General features: G+C 33.6%; 1 protein-coding gene across 1 annotated transcript in view; it reads left to right on the top strand.

The window, feature by feature from the left end:
* The window catches only part of LOC134245057 (long-chain fatty acid transport protein 6-like), a 43,298-nt gene that overhangs the window by 5,605 nt on the left and 14,485 nt on the right, over positions 1–23,208 (top strand). The window contains exons 2-5 of the mRNA XM_062727314.1: positions 13,735–14,101; positions 14,189–14,299; positions 14,381–14,596; positions 14,942–15,100. Of these exons, the coding sequence (XP_062583298.1) occupies positions 13,735–14,101; positions 14,189–14,299; positions 14,381–14,596; positions 14,942–15,100 (853 nt within the window). The remainder of the gene's footprint in view (positions 1–13,734; positions 14,102–14,188; positions 14,300–14,380; positions 14,597–14,941; positions 15,101–23,208) is intronic.

The raw sequence follows: 23,208 nt of genomic DNA, 5'->3' as shown, positions 1-23,208 counted from the left end.
AATATGTTCATTTCTACTGACAAACTTACAGCATACAATTTTATTTTGTCATTTTCATTCTATAACTCAATCAGTTCTCCCCCCCCCCCCGCCCCATATTATAACCAGAATGCAAGTATTGAATGAGTATAAGAAAACATAACAAGATAATCGAATGGGTATCGTATATTTTCGTTTATTTTTTTTAAGTTGATTATTGCATAAAAATTATATAATTATATGTAATATAATTATATGTATAATTAAAAATATGAATATCAAACTAATCAAATATGAATGACACAATTCCATGTTTTCGAATATAAATGATATATCTTAGAAGATGAGTGATATTTTTTTTGAATAATATCCATGTAGCTTCCAAAAGTATAGAATAGAAAAGACATATTGAATAGGAGTCTGTTATCACATTTTCTCGATTAGGAATTACCATCGAGTAGTTATTCCATTTTCTCGAATAAAAAAGGCACCGCGTGGCGCAGTGATTAGAGCGTCTGCTCCAGAGTCGCGAAGATAGGAGTTCTCGAGAGGGACGTTAAACAATATTATATACAATTAATCAACATGTTTTAAACATGTAGGAAACAATAGTAAAGAGGAATACTGTGAAATCGCTATTTTTATACCCCATGCAACTAGTTGCGGGAGGTATAATGTTTTTGACCCGTCCGTCAGTCAGTCCTCTTTTTTTGTCAGCGCAACTCCTCATAAACCGCTGGACAGAATTTCGTCAAACTTTGCAGGTATTTAGGACACAATGTGAAGATGTGCATATTACCAGGAAATTCCGATTCCATTATTTTTCCCGGGAATTTCCGCACTTTTTAACTTAGGCATTTGGCCATACCTTGAATATAGAGATGAACAGTTTGTCAGCGCAACTCCTCATAAACCGCTGCACAGAATTTTGTCAAACTTTGCAGGTATTTAGGACACAATGTGTAGATGTGCATATTACCAGGAAATTCCGATTCCTTTATTTTTCCCGGATTTTCCTCACTTTTTAACTTACGCATTTGACCATGCCTTGAATATAGAGATGAACAGTTTGTCAGCGCAACTCCTCATAAACCGCTGCACAGAATTTCGTCAAACTTTGCAGGTATTTAGGACACAATGTGTAGATGTGCGTATTACCAGGAAATTCCGATTCCATTATTTTTTCCGGGAATTTCCGCACTTTTTAACTTAGGCATTTGGCCATACCTTGAATATAGAGATGAACAGTTTGTCAGCGCAACTCCTCATAAACCGCTGCACAGAATTTCGTCAAACTTTGCAGGTATTTAGGACACAATATGTAGATGTGCATATTACCAGGAAATTCCGATTCCTTTATTTTTCCGGGAATTTCCACACTTTCCAACTTAGACTTTTTGGCCATATTTAGAATATAGAGATGAACAGTTTGTTAGCACAACTCCTCTTAATCTGTTGTACATAGTTTCTTTTATCCCAAAGAGTTTTGCCTATTATTCAAGAAAATTTCTCCCCCCCCCCCCCCCCCCCCCCCCCCCCCCCCCCCACCACTTCAAATTAATGTTTGGATTTGTATAATGCCAAGAAATTTTGATTCCATTATTTATCTAGAAACTTCATTCCACATTTAAATGTCCTCATATGTAAGACATTTTGATGTGAAGATTTTTTTGCAATTATTGCCCTTTTTGATCTATACTATGTATTTAAAGTGCACTGTGCCTTTCATTATGTGTTTCACCGTCAAGTTTTGGGGGAGCGTGGGGTATGTGAGCTAGCTCACTTTTTCTTTCATTCTTGAGGGGTTTATTTTCATTGCCTTCTATGTATGGAAAGACCCTCGAATTTATGACCACCATCGGAAATGTTTTTACAACTGAGATGGATGCCAATTAATGATTATTTTATGTATAGAACTGTCATCCTTGTTTTTAAAGTTCTTCACGGATTAACTCCAGATTATTTAGATGTTTTTAAGTTTGTACATGAAATAAACAACAGAGCTACAAGATTGAGTCAAAGTAATTCATTGTACATTCCGAGGGCTAAAACAGAATATTATAGAAGATCTTTCACAATTTATGGTTCCCAGCTATGGAATAATTTGCCAGAATTTTTAAAGAATTGTCCATCTTTGCAAAGTTTTAAAACATCATACATAAGAAATTATTACCAGTCGTCAAACTAAAATATAATTACTTAGATGGTAAATATGAATGTTTTTAGTGGTAACGTAACACTAACCATGTGTATATATTGATTTTAGTAGCTACTTGCTTTATATTTACTGAGTATTATGTTTCTGTACATAATCATCGGTCTGTATATATGTTTTCAGGACCACAATGTAAACTAGTTGTAAACTAATTGTGCAATCCTGTATAAATAAAGGATATTATTATTAAGGTCTTCCGTTTCAGACGGAAGACCTTATAGTGATTCTACTGTTTCTTCTTTTTTAAGGTCTTCCGTTTCAGACGGAAGACCTTATAGTGATTCTACTGTTTCTTCTTTTTCTTTTTCTTATTATTTTTTTTTTCCCTTTTTCTTTTTTCGACGATTTCTCAGAGATGGCTGGACGGATTCTCATGAAATTTTCAGAGATAATAGACAGTGAAAATATCTTACAACTGACGTTTTCAGGCTTTCAAAATTCACTTCCGGTCGTCAGATATGTCCGATTTCCGCTTTTTTCAAAAATATTTTGTCCGAGTCATATCTCAGAAACTGTAAGAGATTAAGATACCAAACTTATATGAGTAATAGATCTTGATAAGTAGGCAAGCCCAATCGGGTTAAGATTGTCCGCCGTCACTTCCGGTCGTCACAGGAAGTGATCAAAGAAATCGAAAATTTGAACTTTTTCTTTTTTGAAACTTTTTTGCATCACATTATAGCACCTTATCTGTAGTTTCGAAATATGTCAGTCCCACCGGAAACAAAAAACGACAACTTCCGGTTATAAGAGAAAAACTGCATATTTTCAGTATTTTTCTTTCCCATAAATATTTTTTATAGTTAAAGTATTTGTAATGATTTTCGGATATGTTATTCAGACTGCAAATGACTACAGTAACTTGAAATATCTTTGTAAAATTCACTTCCGGCCGCTTGATTTCCTGTCCTAAAAATGAGATGTTATCGTAGCTAGATATCGTAAATGGTAAGAGATTAAGACACCAAACTTAATCAAGTGATATATCGTGATGAGTAGGCAAAACCCGTTGGAATAAGATTGTCCGCCGTCACTTCCGGTCGTCACAGGAAGTGATCAAAGAAATCGAAAATTTCAAATTTTCTTTTTTGAAACTTTTTTTGCATCACATTATAACATCTTATTTGTAGTTTCAAAATGTATCAGTCCCAACGGAAACAAAAATGTCAACTTCCGGTTTAAAGAGAAAAAACTACATAATTTGAGTATTTTTCTTTCCCATAAATATTTTTTATAATTAAAGTATTTGTAATGATTTTTGGATATGTTATTCAGATTGCAAATGTCAACATTGGTCTCTAATATCTCAGTAAAATTCGCTTTCGGTCGCGTGACTTCCTGTCCTCAAAATCAGAAGTTATCATTGCTAGATCTCGTTAACGATAAGAGATTAAGACACCAAACTAATAGGGATGGAAGACCTTGTTGAGTAGACAAATCTTTTGAGTTTAAGATCGTCCGTCGTCACTTCCGTTTGTCACAGGAAGTGATCAAATAAATCAAAATTTTAAACTTTTCTCTATGGAATCTTTCTTAGTATTACTTTATAGCATCTTACTACTAGTAGTAGTTTCGAAATATGTCAGTCCCATTGGAAACAAAAACGACGACTTCCGGTTATGAGAGAAAAACCGCATAAATTGAGTTTCTTACTATCCCATAAATGGCTTTTATAAAAAGAGTATTTGAAATGATTTTGGGACATGTTATTCAGACTGCAAATGTCTAGAGAAACTTCAAAATGAGACCTTTGACCCTTACTCAAAAAGTAATAAAGAAATATTCATTACCTTTATCTAGATTCAGCTTCAGCTTTAAGTGTTTATCTCAAGTTTACCTTCTCTTTCTCTCTCTCTCTCTCTCTCTCTCTCTCTCTGATGACCTTGACCTTTGACCTTGATAAATGACCTTGTTCTTTGGCCCCATTGACCCAAAGGTCACAATCAAGCTTAAGGTCGTGGAGGTATTTGCAACTCTTACTCTAACAAATACTTATAAAATATCCCCACCCTTCTCTAAAAAAAACAAAACAATCAAAGGCAACGTAGAGAAAATGTCTTCAAGCCAAATGGCACGCAATAATGACATAAGATTTGGAATAAAAGCAAGAAGAGACCTGAAAGAAAATGTCCTGAGAGTTTTAAGGTGAGTCTCTAAACTATACTGAAATTGTAGTTAATATCGGCAAAATCTGCATATCTGTCTGAAATTTAGTTATTGCTGAGCATAAACATTAATTAAAGCTCGCATCGGCTATTTCTACAATTGTTGTAAATATCATTCGATTCTTCTGCTCTATTACGACATTTTAATATCAAGTATTCTTGCTTTCTTGGGTGTATGGAATTTATTTCAATTTTATTTAGATTAAAATATGAATCCACCGAATCTTGGAAATGGCGATTTTTCCTATCAATTAAATTTCCACGCAATTTAGATAGGTTAAATCAATTGCAGTTACCCCGCTTGATACGATATGGTGTTGAAAAAATGCCCATGACTCACTCACTGTTTTACCGGGATTTTGAATTTCCTCTGCAACTGACCACGTGTAATTACTTTCGCTTTTACAACTCTATATATGCTAAGTGTCATTGCTTCACTGCAAATGTGTCCCATAATTATTCTAATCATTTTCCTACACACAATATCACATCAAACAGGGAATATCTCAGTTTTTTAAAAAATTTGACCGGGACTTTACTACGAAACTATTTCTTTCATTTCGAAACTATTTCCTTCAACCTTAAAATAATAAGCTTACAAAATACCTTAAATGTTGTGGAATATGGTGGCTCAGTGGTTAGCGTGTCCGACTTTCATAATAATGGTTATGGGATCGAGCCCAGATGGAGGAACTATTTTTTTTTTTTTTGGCATTTTGGTTTTTTTTTTTTTTAATAGAAAAATATCCTTCTTATAGAAAAATAGAGAAGAACGGAAGACCTTATTTGTTGCTGTAGCAACAAGAGTTTCTAGTCTTTTTTTTATTATTATTATTTTTTTCCCTTTTTGTTTCGACGATTTCTCAGAGATGGCTGGACGGATTCTCATGAAATTTTCAGAGATGATAGAGAGTGGAAATATCTTGCAATTGCAGTTTTCAGTTTTTCATACTCACTTCCGGTCGTCAGATATGATCGATTTCCGTCTTTTTCAAAAAAGTTTTGTCCGAATCATATCTGAGAAACGGTAAGAGATTAAGACACCAAACTTATACGAGTAATAGATCTTGATAAGTAGGCAAAACCAATTGGGTTAACATTGTCCGCCGTCACTTCCGGTCGTCACAGGAAGTGATCAAAGAAATCGAAAATTTCAACTTTTTCTTTTTTGAAACTTTTTTGCATCACATTATAGCATCTTATTCGTAGTTTCGAAATATATCAGTCCCACCGGAAATAAAAACGACAACTTCCGGTTATAAGAGAAAAACTGCATATTTTCAGTATTTTTCTTTCCCATAAATATTTTTTATAGATAAAGTATTTGTAATGATTTTTGGATATGTTATTAAGACTGCAAATGACTACAGTAACTTCAAATATCTTTGTAAAACTCACTTCCGGTCGCGTGATTTCCTGTCCTCAAAATGAGAAGTTATTATAGCTATATCTCGTAAATGGTTAGAGATGAAGACACCAAACTTATAGGAGTGGTAGATCTTGATGAGAAAGCAAAATCATGTGGGTTAACATTGTCCGTCGTCACTTCCGGTCCTCACAGGAAGTGGTCAAAAAAATCAAAAATTTCAACTTTTCTTTTATGAAAAGTTTATTGCATCACATTAAAGCATCTTATTTGTTGTTTCAATATATAGCAGTCCCACCGGAAACAAAAACGACAACTTCCGGTTATAAGAGAAAAACTACATAATTTGAGTATTTTTCTTTCCAATATATATTTGTTACAGATAAAGTGTTTGTAACGGTTTTTGGATATGTTATTCAGACTGGAAATGTCTACAGTATTTTCAAACATCTTTGAAAAATTCACTTCCGGTTGCGTGTGATTTCCTGTCCTCAAAATGAGAAGTTATCATAGCTAGATCTCGTCAACGGTAAAAGATTAAGACAGCAAACTTTTAGAAGTGGTATATCTTGATGAGTAGGCAAATCTATGGTGGATAAGATCGTCTGCCGTCACTTCCGGTCGTCACAGGAAGTGATCAAAGAAATCCAAAAATTCAACTTTTCTTTATGGAAACTTTTTTGCATCACATAGCATCTTATTTGAAGTTTTGAAATATGTCAGTAATGCCGGAAACAAAAAACGACAACTTCCGGTTATAAGAGAAAAACTACTTAATTTGAGTATTTTTCTTTCCTTTAAATATTTTTTATAGATGAAGTATTTGTAATGATTTTTGGAAATGTTATTCAGACTGCAACTGTGTATAGTAACGTCAAATATCTTTGTAAAATTCACTTCCGGTTGCGTGATTTCCTGTCCTGAAAATGAGAAGTTATCAAAACTAGATCTCGTAAACGGTAAGAGAACAAAACATCAAACTTACAGAAGTGATATATTGTGATGAGTAGGCAAAACCATTTGGGTTAACATTGTCTGCCGTCACTTCCAGTTGTCACAGGAAGTGAACAAATAAATCAAAAATTTCAACTTTTCTTATGGAATCTTTCTTAGTAATACATTATAGCATCTTATTTGTAGTTTCGTCAGTCCCACTGGAAACAAAAACGACAACTTCCGGCTATGAAAAAAAACTGCATAAGTTTAGTATCATACTATCCAATAAACATTTTATTTTACATGATTTTAGGACATGTTATTCAGACTGAAATGTCTAGAGTAATCTCAAATATTTTTCCAAAAATTTACTTCCGGTCACAAGATTTCTTGTCCTCAAAATGAGAAGAAATATTACGAGATCTCTTAAACTGTAACAGATCAAGACACTTAACTTATATGAATAATAATCGATGAAGATTGGGCAATTAATATAGGATTAAATGTGTCCGCCATCACTTCCGGTCGTCACAGAAAGTGATGAAATAATTGAAAATGATTTTTGTACATGTAATTAAGACTATAATTGTCTTAAGTAAAGTAAAGAATCTTGGTAAGGTATACCTACGGCCGTTCGTTATCCTGAAATCATTTAAAATATTATATGCCTATTCTAACATAGAGATAAAAGCTCATTCATGCAGATAAATAGAGGAAAACGGAAGACCTTCTTTGTTGCTGTAGCAACAAGAGTTTCTAGTTATTATTATTATTATGAAATGTAGAATTTCATAAGCATTACTACTTGCTAAACAACGAATTCAAATCCCCACAAATCAATATTTTTTCCTTAAACCTGGAAAGTACGACCCCACAAAAATATGTAAATCGCGGGCGATACAATTGGTGAGAGCGAATGCTTCACGAGTCGCAAAGTAAGGAGTTGACAGCCAGCCAGACGCCGGGTATTGTCGCTCTGCAGGCATGCTTATGAAGCTATCTTAGGACTAAGACATATCTACGGACGAACTTATATATCTTAATCCTAAGTGGGGCCAACGAAGCTGTCCTATCTTAGGAGAGTTCTTAATGATAGTCCTAACTTTAGGACTACTACGAGCTTGTCCTAAGACATGTCTTAAGAGAGTAAGATGTCCTAAGTTGTAAACAAGTATGGCGTATGTTCTGTGGGTGGACAGACAGAGACGGCTTCGAAGACGGGATAGGATATTTAGGGACAGGGACAACCCTTTTGACTAAGAGTCAGATGAACGTATAGTCCTTAAAGGTACTTGGACACAGATTTGAAGTTTATTTTTTCTCTATAATATTACGACTTATATATTTTAGTGGCATTTCACACAAAAATTAATTAAAAATCTTATTTCATTTATAAGTTATTAAAATTTTTATTTTTTTGGCGGGTTTGATTGACACGTCCTTGCACTTTCACAAATTTCAACTTTATTCTTAATCCTTAGGAAAAATGGCAATCTTGTTGTGTATTAATGAAAAATATTAATACTATAATCCAGAAAATTCAGAGTAGACATGTTCGAAAGCAAAACAAGCACACAATATATTGTCAGTCCGTGCAGTTGTGGTGAGCAGACTGTGGCGATTAAACGCACAAACACCAAACAATAACAGGCTCTTGCTTTGTTTACAAAAACTGTGTACATAACACGATCGAGTGTGCTCGATTTGCTAAACTCTGTATACAACGGAATGACGATACTTGTGAAGGAGTTTTGCTTTCTAACATTTCTACTCTGAATAAAATTATATTTCTGGATTTAAGTTTTAATATTTCTCAATAATACACAACAAGATTGCCACTTTTCCTAAGGATTAAGAATAAAGTTAAAATTTGTGATAGCGCAAGGATGTGTCAATCAAACCCGCCAAAAAATATAAAGTTTTACTATCTTTTTAATGAAGTAATATTTTTAATTAATTTTTATGTGAAATGCTATTAAAATATATAATTCGTGATATTATGCAGAAAAAATTAACTTCAAATCTGTGTCCAAGTACCTTTAAGTACAGACTTTCAAGGCCTTTGATGGTCAGTCTTTGTCAAATGTTCCAACACAATATTGAACGACCCACAATGAGGTCATTCGCATTCCCTGTACTCGTACATAATATACCTCAGTGCTACCATGATCTGAAGTGATACAGGGATTTTTTTTTCATATGATACACTTACATAAAGGATGTTTACATTCAGTTTCACTCCCTTTAGAGGTGCTGCATTCTGCTGTATCAATACCACCATCAACGCCCTCCAAATCCCTGATACTTTCTCTTGAAGTGGTGTAAGGTCCGTACAGGTAGAAGGTGCTTTCACTCCTCCTGTCCCAGTAGACTCTCTGCGGTTTTGTGTGATTTTCTTTTCCGTGTCACTTGTATAGACGAGAATTTTTTCCTTACTTCTTCTACTGTTCTGACGTGATCGCTTGAGTTTCAAGCATTCACTTTTTCACATACAAGCTCCTACACGCGTTTTTTGTTATTATTCAAAACCAACTTAGAGAGTTTTGAAAAAAATCACTGTTTTATTCTTTTCCACCTCATCAAGAAGAACTTGCAGTTCATTTTCCGAAAAGTTTGGGTTTCTTTTACGGCTCATGTCTGACACGTGCAAATTATTTCCGAATGCTGTTCTTCTCATGTAGTGGAATACATTGTATCCACAGGGGCCGGTAACATACTGTTTTTGATTTTACATAATCACTTTATATATACAAAAAAGGAAAGGGAAACAACGTCAGCCCGAATTTACACAGGGTCGATCTCGGAAATATTTCGTATTTCATAGAAAAAAGAATGTAGCCAATTAAATTATAACTAGAAATCATACTACAATAAATATTCTTTAATAAAACAGAAACCTCGTTACTTTTTATAGCGTTTAAGTTGGGTAATACTAACTCGATATCCCGTTGTGCGAGTCGATGTACTTTAAGTCGTCCACTAAAACGAGGCAAAATTCGCACATTTTCTCCAGTTTTGAAGTCTTTCCGGAGATGGAAAACACAAAGTAAAGATCCAGCGTTCACGAAAATCATCTTTTTCTTTTGTTAATTGCAATTTAAAGGTACAACATCTCCGATTTGAATAAATACGGTAGCTTTTTTCGTTCACAGAGAGGCTCGAGCCCAGAACAGACGACATTTTGGAAAAACCCATGATTGGTAAAAGGCGGAGCGTGATTGGTCAGATCTGTTCTAGAAAAGCACCATTGACCAATCACATCTCGCGTTAAATATTGGATGCAATGTTTAGCGAATTTAGTGGACGACTTAAACTACATCACTTGCATGACAGGATATCGGATCTGCAAAACACGACTTTACACGATTCTTAAATGACCACGATGGTATTTTTATTAAAGAGTGATTATTACTGAATGATCCCAGACGTTATTTCACTAACTGCAAGGTATTTTATTGAAAACACGAGTCATTTCCGAGATCGACCCTGTGTAAATTCGAGCTGACGTTGTTTCCCTTTCTCTTTTTGTATACATATAGTGATTACGTAAAATCAAATACAGTATGTTACAGGCCCCTGTGATTGTATCTAAGAACAATAGGGACCCCCAAAAGATCTATCAAAACGGACCGGTTCCAACATAGCTCGGACATGAGTGAATAAGCAGTGGCTTCTCTTGTATAATCCCATGTTAAATTTCAAAATGAAGCTGTTTCTTTCTCTCACCCCCCCCCTTTCCTTTCAAAAGTTTAATTTTTGTACAGTGGTGAGAATATGTATGAACATATGACATAATAAATTAACACAAACATTGTACCCTGTGAATGTATGTATATGCCTGTACAAATCTAAATTCTTTTAAGAACTAAGGAGGAACTTCCTCTACGACCCCCCCCCTTCCATTACGTACATATGTATATTATTATGGAAACTAAATAAAAACTTCCTGTACATATTGTTTTACAACAAAAGAAAATGGCTAAGATGGAATTTACGACATCTTAACCTAGTATATTCCAAAGATGCTTTCGTTTTACACCCTAAGACGCATCTTAAGATATTCCTAAGATATGTCCTAGTAAGAAATATCGTAAGAAACGTCTTAAGACACATCTTAGGAAATTTTCATAAGCATGCCTGCTGCTCTGTAGGCAATACAAAGAAATAATAATGTGATCAGCGAGTCGTCAACAAAATTACTTAAACTTAAATATCACTCTTATCCTTCACACAAGTATATCCTAAAGTTAATTCCGGTAGTAAAAGGATGTCGGGGTTCCTCATTGACATCAATTCCATTTTCATGTTTCTAAGTAAAAAAAAAAAACAACTTTTTAGTGTGAAAAGTGAAGGTAACAAAAAATTGAAAGCGTTTTGAAATTATTTTACTTCTGCTACAGTTGATAAGAAGACTGTACTAAGAGAGATAAATCCAATACACTTTAGCAGTTTCTGATTGCTACGAAACGAAGTTCTTTGACTTTAAAAAGGATACAAAATTTTTTGTATCGGGTTTTGGTTTTAAGAAATGTTGCCATGGTAACAAAGAGATTTCGAAAATATATCTTTACTACTGTACAAACAGTGAAGTATTTTTTCATGGCAGCATCCTCTGTGAAACGGGACCTCAGTTTATATGGTCTCTTCCGAAGGACTTTTTCCATGTCGAGCCAGCGACGTAAGGATCATATACCTACTATGCCTTTCTCTAGCAACAGATCTAATTACTGCGCCAAGCAGGCGACTTAAAGAAAGAAGTAGTAAAGAAACATTTTTTTGTCCCCTCCCTTTTTTTAAAAAAATTTTTCGAATACCGTCTATATTCTAATGAAAACTTGTTTGAACAACTTATTTCTTGTGATGGTGCTTATTATATATTAGCTAAAAATTCGATATAGTATTTTGAGTATTTGATTAACAACATGTTAAAAATAAAAAAAAAAAGTAAAGTGAACGAACAGTGATCGATCTCATTAAAACTTCCGACAAAACGAGACAGTGACCAGGGGATAACCACGGGTATTCTAAAGGTAGGATCAGTTGCCAAAGAGGACTAAGCATCCCCTGTTGTCACCCGTCGTGAGCCCTATTTTCTTATTAGGTAATTGTTAGAATAATTATCATGTGTTCATGTACAGTATGGGTAAATGAAGCGTGTTTTGGGACATCTGAGCCATTTTTTTTTAATTCTGAGAAATATCACAAACTTACCAAGTCTGTCTCCTGGACTAGCATAAACAATTTAAACATTTGACTATATCTGAAGACTAAACTGATATGCAGACGTTATGTTTGCCCTGTATGCCGTTCGTTTTGTTTACTGGATTTATTTTATCAGATTGATCATTAAATTGAAAACCTTTTTCAATTAAATTGATATTTCCATCATAGTGTTATATTTTCTATTCTCGTTTGACATAGATCTACGGTATCCGTTTGCGCGAGATCAGGTTAAATTTCATGTTCACACTTATAAACAATTATACTGCTTATAAGCTCACGTTGTCGCATTAGTGAATATAAATTTCACTTGGATTGTGTGGTCCTAGAAAAAAGACACTTGGATGTCCTCATACGTACATCTACTTTCATGTCGTGGCCAATAGTTGAAATGTAGAAGCTCTAATGCCGGAAAATAAGGTTCAACTTACACTTTTGGGAAGGCCAGTATGTGATAGGTATTTCAACCTCGCTATAACTGACAAACAAAAACAACTTTGTTTCCAAAAATCAACATATATCTTTATATTGAGTAAATAATATTTTAAACATGTGGTAATAATGCATTTTAAGTTACTAATGTTATATGTGTTAATAAATTTATAAATGCAATGTCACTGTCAATTTGGTATTTACATGGAAAGATAACAGGTGAATATTCACGACCTAAATTTTGACAGGCACCCGCTATCGGTTCGTATTCTGACCAGCTAGCCTTTTTATTTAATTTTTTTTTAAAAAGGTCATCAAGGTAAGTTGTGCATTGCATAAAATGTGCAAAATTTCACTAACAATTAATTAATGCGTTTGGAATATTTTGATGTCCCTTGTTAAGCCTCTTTGGCGTTCTTTGAATGTCAACTTCCGGGTGAACGTGTAACGAAATCGTATTTCTAATTTTGATCAACATGAAAGCGTGTCAGTCCGTTTAGTCTGAATTGTATATAGAGCTTGTCCACCAGCAACAAGTTTTTAACTTTTTATGTCCCCAGATCGAAAGAAATCAACACGTTTATCACACAGCCAGTTTGCCACCATTGTCTTTTTTTTAAACTCATTACATACATAGTAAAAGTATTGTATTGATTCCTATTCAACTCAGACTTAGCTTTCTTGATTTGGTCGTTTAAGGTTTTTTTTTCATAAATTGCTACGGTTCTTCCTGATCTCGCGCAAATGGATACCGTAGATCCAAATCAAACGAGAATAGAAAATATAACACTATGATGGAAATATGCAATTTCAAAATTTCATGCAAATTCTTTTTTAAATTTTGAGAATTGAAATGGCTATGATGACAAAAACGATTTAATTGCTCCCCGCGACAACAGCCGCTTCCCGAGAAACTAAATCTGAAAGCCAGAAGAGTTCCGAAATGGGACATGATGGAAAAAAGAAAATTGCTGGGGAAGAATTACCACGACTTACTATTTCACTAGGGACAATTAGCACAGAATTATTTACCTGTGAAAAACAGCTGTGTAGAACAAATATAGCAGATTTAATCGCCATATTTGTACGCATGTATAGAAAAAAAATATACAGACATATTTAAATAATACACATATTTCTCAATAGTACTGATTTACGAAACCTTTTTCAGTTTCTGATGATTAAGAACCGTACACAATTTGCAAGACACTTTAGGACATATATGGACAATTCTTTTTAATTTTGTAACAAAAAAAGCTTACAATTTCAGATCGTTCTAAACAGAACAAAATGTGCAGCAAATATCAGAGAGTTTAAATTGAATAGAATTTAGTAATTTATAATTCAAGCTAAAAAAAAAAATGTTGAAATATTTCATTTTGAGTATTTTATATTTCAAATTTCATTTTACTTGCATATAGATGTCCGGACGACAAAAAGCCCTCCTGCTGGTCTCTGGGATGGGTGGCGCAGGCTATGCAGCCTGGAAGACATTATTTCCGTGGATTGGTGACGATATCAAGACAATTAGAGTATTTTTGGAAGTTCTGAAAAGGATTGGCGAAAACTTTAGCAAAGGAAGGACAGTTCTGGATATGTTTGAAGAGAATGTGGTCAAACTACCGAAAAAGACATTCATCATTTTTGAGGATAGACAATATTCGTACGAATTTGTCGACACCATGGCCAATAAAGTGGCAAATCTTGCTGCATCATGGAACCTTCCCCGGGATTCTTCAGTCGCCATGATGATAGAAAATGAACCTGCATTTGTATGGACATTTCTAGGTGACACATAATTTTTCCTGAGCAAACGACTTTCCATAAAAAAAACTAACACTTTTATAATGACATAAACCATGTAATCTACTGTAGGTCTACAGAAGGCAGGACTTGTAGGAGCTTTTATTAATTACCACTTAAAGGCTCATCCACTCATACATTCCATCAAGGTCAGCGACGCACCCGTGCTCATCATTGGCTCAGGTATTATATCAATAAAAATGGTCATTTTGATGTTAATTCAATAAGTACATGCAATCTAATTTAACTTTCATTCTATGACAGGAGATGGCCATCTAGAGTCGATTCAAGAGATACTGAACGATTTACCCGACATTAAAATATATGTTCAGGGAAAGCGACAAACTGACCTCCCGTCAAAGTTCGTTGCCATGGACGACGTACTTCTTCGTACCCTTCCTGTGGCTCTTTCTAAGGTACACCGAGAGGGGACCACCTTACGCAGTCCCGTCTGCTACATTTATACCTCTGGTACAACAGGTGTGTACGAGTGTTATTTTGAATATTCTCTATACAGTAAACATGTTCATAACGAAGTGCCGGCGATGGACGATTTTGTTTCTTAAACCTAATTCCTTATATCCTTGAAATCACTTTAAACGTCAATTCATTTAATGCATGTTCGTTATAAACGTATTTTTACTATACCTAACTGGCCCTCGGGTGACAACCCTACTCAGACCTGATAATTGGTGATAATTGGTGATGTCTCCCATCTAAACAGTCCAAAATTGTATATGTTCAAATTCAGGTAATAATTTTATTGATCATTATAACTGCAGAACACTTGCAAACTGACATATTTAAAATTGTGTGAATTTGCAGGACTACCTAAGCCAGCAATAATCAACAATTCGAAAGCCATGTCTTCCTCGGTGTATTGGCAAGCGTTCGGTTACAATGAAAACGATATAGGTTATGCTGTTACACCTCTATACCACAGTGCTAGCACCACGTTGTGCCTATTTAATACAATTGAAAGAGGTATATATGACTGTATCTTTACGTATAGAGTTTTATAGCATCAGTTCGTTTTCTTACTTTCAAGAGTATCTGGGTCTGTTTTACAAAAGAAACTAACGAATTAAACCAAAAAAATTAATTCTGCTAGAACTTTCTAATTTGCATTAAATTGAAAATGGTTTTAATCTTTTTAAAAGGAATGTAGAAAAATATTTTCATCATAGCAACTTTTCATACAATTATTAATTTTGCGAAATTTTACAAACAATGTTAATCACCGTGCATAACCCCACATATGGGGGCGCGGAATGGTGCCACCCGGGGGTGAGGAATTCGAAGCGGAATTTGCAATGTTCGTTGACCTGTTTAGCTTTCCTACAGTGATTGAGATGAAAATAATCCTAAATTCACTTACGACGGAACACAGTGATATCCCAGCTTACTGTTACTCGTTTCCAAGCTCGGGACTTGTCCTAGAAATACATGAACACTTCTGCAATATCTGGTAAGAGCATGCGGCAACGCAAATTTGACTGTTTCTTTGTAAAAATTGTTCCCTTTTATATCACTCAGCTTCATTTGACTTATGTGAGGGACTTCTAGATATGATTTTGCCCCAGACACTCTAATGTTTCGGAAAATTCCACCTCAAATAAAGGACACAGACTTCAATTTAAGTGTGTGGCACTCGGGGGTAAAGAATTTAGTGGAGGCTGGGGGAAGGAATAATTTTTAGTCATTGTATATCAATCGTAATTCTTAAAATCTGCTCTGTTTTAATTGTTTAGATCCTGGTATATAAATTTAAATTGGAACTGTCTTTTTTAAATGATTCGACAAATAGTGCTTTTTACAGGCACGTAGCATCGTTTTTGAAAGTGGAATGGGGGACCAAAGAAAAAAAATTTTACTTACCTGTAAAAGTTGACAAGTAAAAAAAAAAAGGGGGGGGGATTTTGAACAAACTCGAAAATCCTATCTCGGGGGGGGGGGGGGGGGTGGCCAATTTTTTTTTTTGGCATACAATAAAGGTTTAATTTCAAAAATGAAAAATTTACTCTAGATTCTATTTTTACAAATTGAATATGATTTTTATATATCTGAAGCTATGGGTATTCTGTACGCCTTGTTAGCTCATCTCCTTTCAATAGTCAGTATATATAATTAACTTCACTGCATGAAGACTTCCGGTGTGGCTGCGCAAATGGCGTGAAGTGAGAAGGAGCAGAGGGTCGTTTTTTCTGTTTTCCTAAGTGAACATTAATATTTGATACGAGGCATTGCAGATAGTTTTCTTAATTACGTGAAGACATTCGTTTTAGGTGAATTTCAGGTATTTTCCTCTTTGTTAAATGCAACAGACTGTAAGTCACTACTTTGCACAAGGAAATTCGGGAAGCTCGTGCAAGATGCCGAAGAGAAAAGATACAGAGAAGGAGAGTGCGCAAAATGATGAGGTGTCAAATAAAGAGTTAAAGGAACTTTTCTCTAATCTAATACAGAAGTTGGAGAGTTCAATGAACGAGAGGCTTACTGCGCTTGACAAAAAAGTTGAGGAAACGCTGATCGTTATTAAGGATCGTTATTAAGGAGGAGATAACTGATATGAAAACAGCGCTTCAAAACCAAGATGACCGATTAACTGATTTAGAAAAGCTAAACACAGAGGTTATACAACCCCAAAGTAAAAAGGTAAGCCTTCTTGAGGCTTCTTTAAAAGAACTGCAAGATCATATTACATACCAAGAGTTAAGATCTCGGAAATACAACCTCTCATTCCTAAAGCAGAGAATGAAGTTTCAAACGAGGTTATTGTGAAATTTTTGAGTGAAAAATTGGGCATGTCAACAGCAGAGTCTATAATGATTAAAAACTCTCATAGGGTTCCAAAAAACCCCAACAGCAGTTACAAACCTGGGGCACCAGAAGCAGTCATTGTTAAATTCGTTCTTATGGAGGACCGTAATATGATACTAAATCATGCCAGAAACACTACCCTACCGAAAGGATATGCAATACGAACAGATCTACCCGTGCATTTGAAGAGAAAGAGGGCAGAACTGGCTCAAAAGGCATATGAACTCAGGAAATCAGGAATGAAGACGAGAATCCGTGAAACGAAAGACGATGTGATTCTGGAGTATCGACAAAAAGGAGAAAAAGAATGGCTCGCTTTTAGTGATTCCTTCTAATTGATCTAGATAAGAACAAGATTATTTGCAGGAGATGACAGGTTGTAGGAGTATGATATGGTGAAGGTTTTGTATATCTGTAAAGTGCTGAGTTATGCTACAGTTGGTATCGTGTTGTTTACTTGTCAAATAATGAGTATGTTTTAGATGCTATTAGAAAGATATATTAAGGTATGCTGCAGTTGTTTAAAAGTAAAATACCAGTGTTTTGAGCTTTGGATGATATCTGTAAAATTCAGAGTTATGCCTTAGTTGTTAATAACTTGTAAAATATTGAGAATTTTTGGTATCGTTATCTGGAACTACTGTGTTATGTCATAGTTGATAACTTGTAACATATCTACATGTAGTATGTCTCAGGATATATATTTGTTTGGCAGCTTATGGTTTGCTGTATAAATTACATGGGGACATATTGGTTTTTTCTTTTTAATGTAATAAATACCTAAATTTCAACAAAGATTACAAAGATTACTGGTAGAAGTTCATAGAGGAGCTTGTATTTATTATTATTTTTTCTATGAGAGAACTACGGTTCACTATCTTATTTAGGTGGCTAAGTTAAATTAAAAAGACCCAATGCGATGTAATACATGAATTTTCTTGATTTGTTTTGTTACCATACAGGAAGTATTTTTCATTTTTGATATATGTGTGAAAGAATGGAGAGTATGCAACATGCATATTTTTTTGCCTTTATTCAACTGTGTAGTGTAATCTATGACTAAGTTAAAAATTACTTCTGTAAACTGCAGAGGTTTACATGATTCTATGAAAAGAAAGGATGTCCTAAACTATTTAAGAAATTTTAAATCATCTATTTATTGTTTACAAGACACCCACTGTACAGAATTAGAGAAAAAATCAGTTTATGCCCAATGGGGTAATGACATACTCATCAGCTCAGGAAAATCAGATGCAAGAGGGACTTTAACCCTTTTTAATAACACAAATGAAATAAAAATTTCTAAAGTTTATAGTGATAATGAGGGGAATTTCATTATATCAAATATAATGGTGGATAACAAGTACTCAATCACTTTGGTTAATTTATATGGTCACAATGGAAGGATATGGAAATAACGAACAGTATTCAATCTCAACGTCCATTAAACAAATATACAAAATAAGTGCAGAGCAAACACGGACCTCCGAAACATCAGAGGTGGGATCAGGTGCCATGGAGGAGTGAGCATCCCCTGCCGACCGGTCACACCCGCCGTGTGCTCGTTGTCATAATCAGGATATAACGGAAAAAATCCGTGGTGAATTCAGTGTATAAATAATGGACTAACAATTGGTATGAAAAACGTCATTCAGCATTTCATTCAATGATAAATTGTATTTGCTGACAAGGTCATTGTATCGACCATAGAATTTACGAAATGATGACTTTAAACGAGACTGTTGATATTCTTGTTTCATCAACTTGCTTGTCAATAATTTACCTCGTTTAAGAAACTGTTCATACGCAGAGCATGCTCTTGCATATCGAATCAACTGAGATATAAATACTCCGTATGCAGGTGATGAAGGTATATTGCTGCATAAGTAAGGGAAGTTGATAATCCTAAATTTTAAGCAGAAATAAGTGATAAAATGGATGATTTTTTTGATACTGACTTTATAATTATGTGTGGAGACTGGAATGTAGTACAAGATTACCAGTTAGACTGTTACAATTATGTTAGAGAAAACAATCCCAAAAATAAACTTGAAATTGAAAAATTAAAATCAAAATTCAATTTAGTAGATCCTTGGAGAATCAAAAACCCAGATGCTAAAAAATATACATGGAGTAGGAAGAACCCAGTAAAACAGGCTAGACTTGACTTTTTTTAGTATCAGAGGAACTCTTATCAATTATAAATGATGTTCACATGATGCCAGGCTATAGGACTGATCACTCTATCATAGAATTAGATATTACTGTTAATGAATTTAAACGTGGAAAGGGATTCTGGCGTTTTAACAATTCCTTATTGAGAAACAAAGAATTTGTGACAAATGTTAAAAAAATTATAAGGGAAACGGATAATGAATATCGTATTGATGAATCAATGTTAGGAATACCAGATAATCTTTTTCTTGATGTTCTATTAATGAAAATAAGGGATATGGCAATACAATTATCTGCAAATTTGACCCGAGAAAGGAGGGATCACAAAGCAAAGATTGGAAATCAACTTAGAATTTTACATGATATGTATAATAATTACCCTTTGTCAATTTATCTAGATATGATAAGTGACCTTGAGACAGAATTAGAGGAAATTAGAAAATATGAATTGAAGGGGCTATTGTTAAGAAGTCATTGTAAATGGATAGAAGATGGGGAGAAACCTACAAAATATTTTTGTGCCTTAGAAAAAAGAAATTATGTCAATAAAAATATTAGCAATTTAATCAATAATGATGGTAAATATGTAAATAAGCAAGCAGATATCTTAGAAGAAGTAAAGAACTTTTACAAAAAATTATATGAAAACAAAGATCAGGAGCTTGATGATGTAAATCTTGAAGACTTATTCCAAAACTTTGAGGTTCCTAAAATAAATAATGATATGAAAAACATTTTAAATGCTGAAATTACAAAACAAGAAATACTTCAAGCTCTTAAAAATTTTAAGAACGACAAAACACCCGGAACTGACGGTTTTACAGCAGAATTTTTCAAGTTTTTTTGGACAGATATTAATTCATATATTCTCAAATCCTTTAATTACAGCTATGAAGTAGGTCAATTATCTTATACTCAGATGCTTGGAATTATTTCTATTCTACCAAAAGGCAATAAGCCAAGGGAACAATTAAAAAATTGGCGACCAATTACATTATTGAACATTACATATAAACTCTTATCTAGTGTCTTAGCAAATCGAATGAAACCAATTCTGTCAAAAGTAATACATGAAAATCAAAAAGGGTTTCTTGCTGGTAGATATATTGGTGAAAACTCAAGGTTATTATATGACATCATACATTATTGTAAAGAGAATGATCATTCAGGTCTTGTTTTATTGATTGACTTTGAGAAAGCATTTGACTCTATTTCTTGGAGATTTATTTATAAAGTACTCAGATTTTTTAATTTTGGTGAGAATTTTTTAAAATGGATAAAGATTTTGTTTAGAGAACTTAAGTTATGTGTTATTCAAAATGGTATTTTTTCTGAATTTTTCCAAATGGGACGAGGTTGTAGGCAAGGTGACCCAATTTCACCTTACTTGTTCCTACTATGTGCAGAAATAATGGGAATTATGATTAGAAATAATAAATTAATAAAGGGCATTGTTATTGAAGATAAAGAATATAAACTACTACAATATGCTGATGATACAGTTTTATTAATGGATGGTTCAGAAGACTCAATTAGATCAGCTTTGTCTTTAGTCAATCAGTATTCCAAATTCTCTGGACTGAAGCCAAATTATGATAAAACTCAATGTTTTAGGATTGGATCTACTGTTCATACTGATGATAACTTGTGTGATAAATATCAAAACTTGATGTGGTCACAGGAACCATTTACAGTGTTAGGTATAGCATACTGTGTAGATCTAGACACAAACACTATGTTTGATTTGAATTTTTTGCCAAAGATTGACTCTGTCAAAAAGCTTATATCATCATGGTCTAGAAGACATTTATCAACGGCAGGTCGTATAACAGAAGTAAAAACCTTGCTTTTACCTAAATTTAGTCACTTATTAATTAGTTTACCGAGCCCTTCTAAAGAAAAACTCAAAGAAATTGAAGCTATATTTTTTCATTATATCTGGAATACCAAAACGGCTAGGGTGGCTAAAAATATTATATGCCAAAGTTATGAAAACGGTGGTATGAGAATGACATGTCTTGATTCATTTTGTAAAAGTTTAAAAATTACATGGATTCGCAGATTGTTTGATAGTTCATGTAAATCAGCCTGGAAAGAATTGCTAAAAGATTTAATTCCTGACATTAAATATTTAGTTATCTATGGTAGGGATTTTTCAAAAAAACTTGAGAAAGATACGGAAAATGTTTTCTGGAATGATGTTTTTTCAGCATTGTTGGATTTGAGATTATGTATTGATGATCAAACATCTATTTTAAGTCCCATATGGTATAATCCATCAATATGTATAAACAACAGAAGTGTTTGTTAAAAGTCATGGCTGAGACAAGGTATACAATTTGTTTTTGATTTTTATGATACAAATGGGACTTTGTTAGGATACCAAGACTTTTGTAAACAATATGATTTAAAAACACCTTTTACAAAGTTTTTAGGCATAACAAATTGTATTAGAAAATTACAGTTGAATTATGATCATAATATAATTCAAAGAAATCAACCTTCCTTCCCAAAATTCTTACAAACAATAACAAAAAGCAAACAAGGTGCAAGAGATTTCTATGATGTTTTTATTAGTCAGAAATACAAAAAACCAAGAAGTGAAATGAAATGGGAAAACATTTTAGAACTTAATGTTGATGAATTTTGGTGGAAAAAACAAAACATTCTGTTTTTTAACATAACAAATGATATACAGTTAAGATGGTTCCACTATAGAATTGTACATAGAATTTTAGCTACAAATACATATTTACACAAAATTGGTGTTACTGACTCAGATTTATGTAGTTTTTGTAAGAAACATCCAGAGACACTTTGTCATCTTTTTTGGGAGTGCGAGTGTGTTGCAGAAATTTGGGAAAATGTACTAGATTGGATGAAAGAACAGTTTGGAGTTGATATATCTCTAAACAAAGTTGATGTTTTGTTGGGAAAACATTATAAATATAACAATATATTCAATTTAGTAGTATGTATAATAAAAAAGCATATTTATAGAAATAGATGCAAAAAATGTGTACCATCTTTTGAGAGGGTCAAACAAGAGGTTATGTATTATTTTAATTGTGAAAAATATATCTATAAGAAAAATGGGGAAATGGACAGTTTTAAAAAACGATGGAATTTGATAATGTTTTAATATGAGTAAAATATTTGAAAAAACAATGCAGTTACAGATGTACATCAACTTTTCACTGATTATATTAAGATTTCAGTTGATAAATATTATTATAAATATAATCATATGCATGTTATGTAGCGAAAGGTGTGTGAATGATATGTGAAAAAAATGTCCTGTCACATTATGATTGTGTAATATATATGTGTATTATGTTATTTAGTGAACCCAGGGCCCCAACCCTGGCACTATTATATACTTGGACATGTGATGGGGCAATAAAAAAAAAAAAAAAAAAAAAAAAAAAAAAAACTTCACTGCATGAAACAAGGGTATATATAATTCTAAATCAATTCTGTATACTCAGTACATGGAACATATGGAGATAATGAACAGTATTCAAGATCAAAAGTTCATAAAACAATACAAAACAGGAGCAGAGCAAACACGGACCTGCTAAACATCAGAGATGGGATGAGGTACCATGGAGGAGTAGGCATCCCCTGCCGACCGGTCACACCCGCCGTATGCCCCTTGTCATGATCTGGATAATCCCTCGTCAATTCAGTGTATAAATAATGGACTAGCAAGTAGTATATATGTAATATGTACTCTAAACTATTGCTCAAATGTCTATTTACTGTAAAAGAAATATTTTATACCTTAAACATATTTAAGGAATGAATCTTATCTTAACCTATAATATACGATAAAACATAACTTGGACCAACTTATGTATATACATGTATCGTATAACATGGGTTACAATAAGCTTCATTCCTTATAATTCCAGTGTAAACAAAGAGACATTTTTTCCCTCCAAAAATGTCTTCAAACTAAGCAAATTTTAAATTCTAATGCAATTGTTTTGTAAAACACGTTTTGATTGGCTAATGCACTGGTGTTTGAAGCAGTAAAACGAGCATTAACGAGCGTGAAAGCTTTTTCATTGTGGCGTCATAATAGAGCGACGCAA

Source organism: Saccostrea cucullata, unplaced genomic scaffold, assembly GCF_032062105.1.
Source record: "Saccostrea cucullata isolate Sc308-1 unplaced genomic scaffold, CSIRO_AGI_Scuc_v1 ctg494, whole genome shotgun sequence".
NCBI lineage: Eukaryota > Metazoa > Mollusca > Bivalvia > Ostreida > Ostreidae > Saccostrea > Saccostrea cuccullata.
This window is presented reverse-complemented; position numbering and strand designations above follow the sequence as displayed.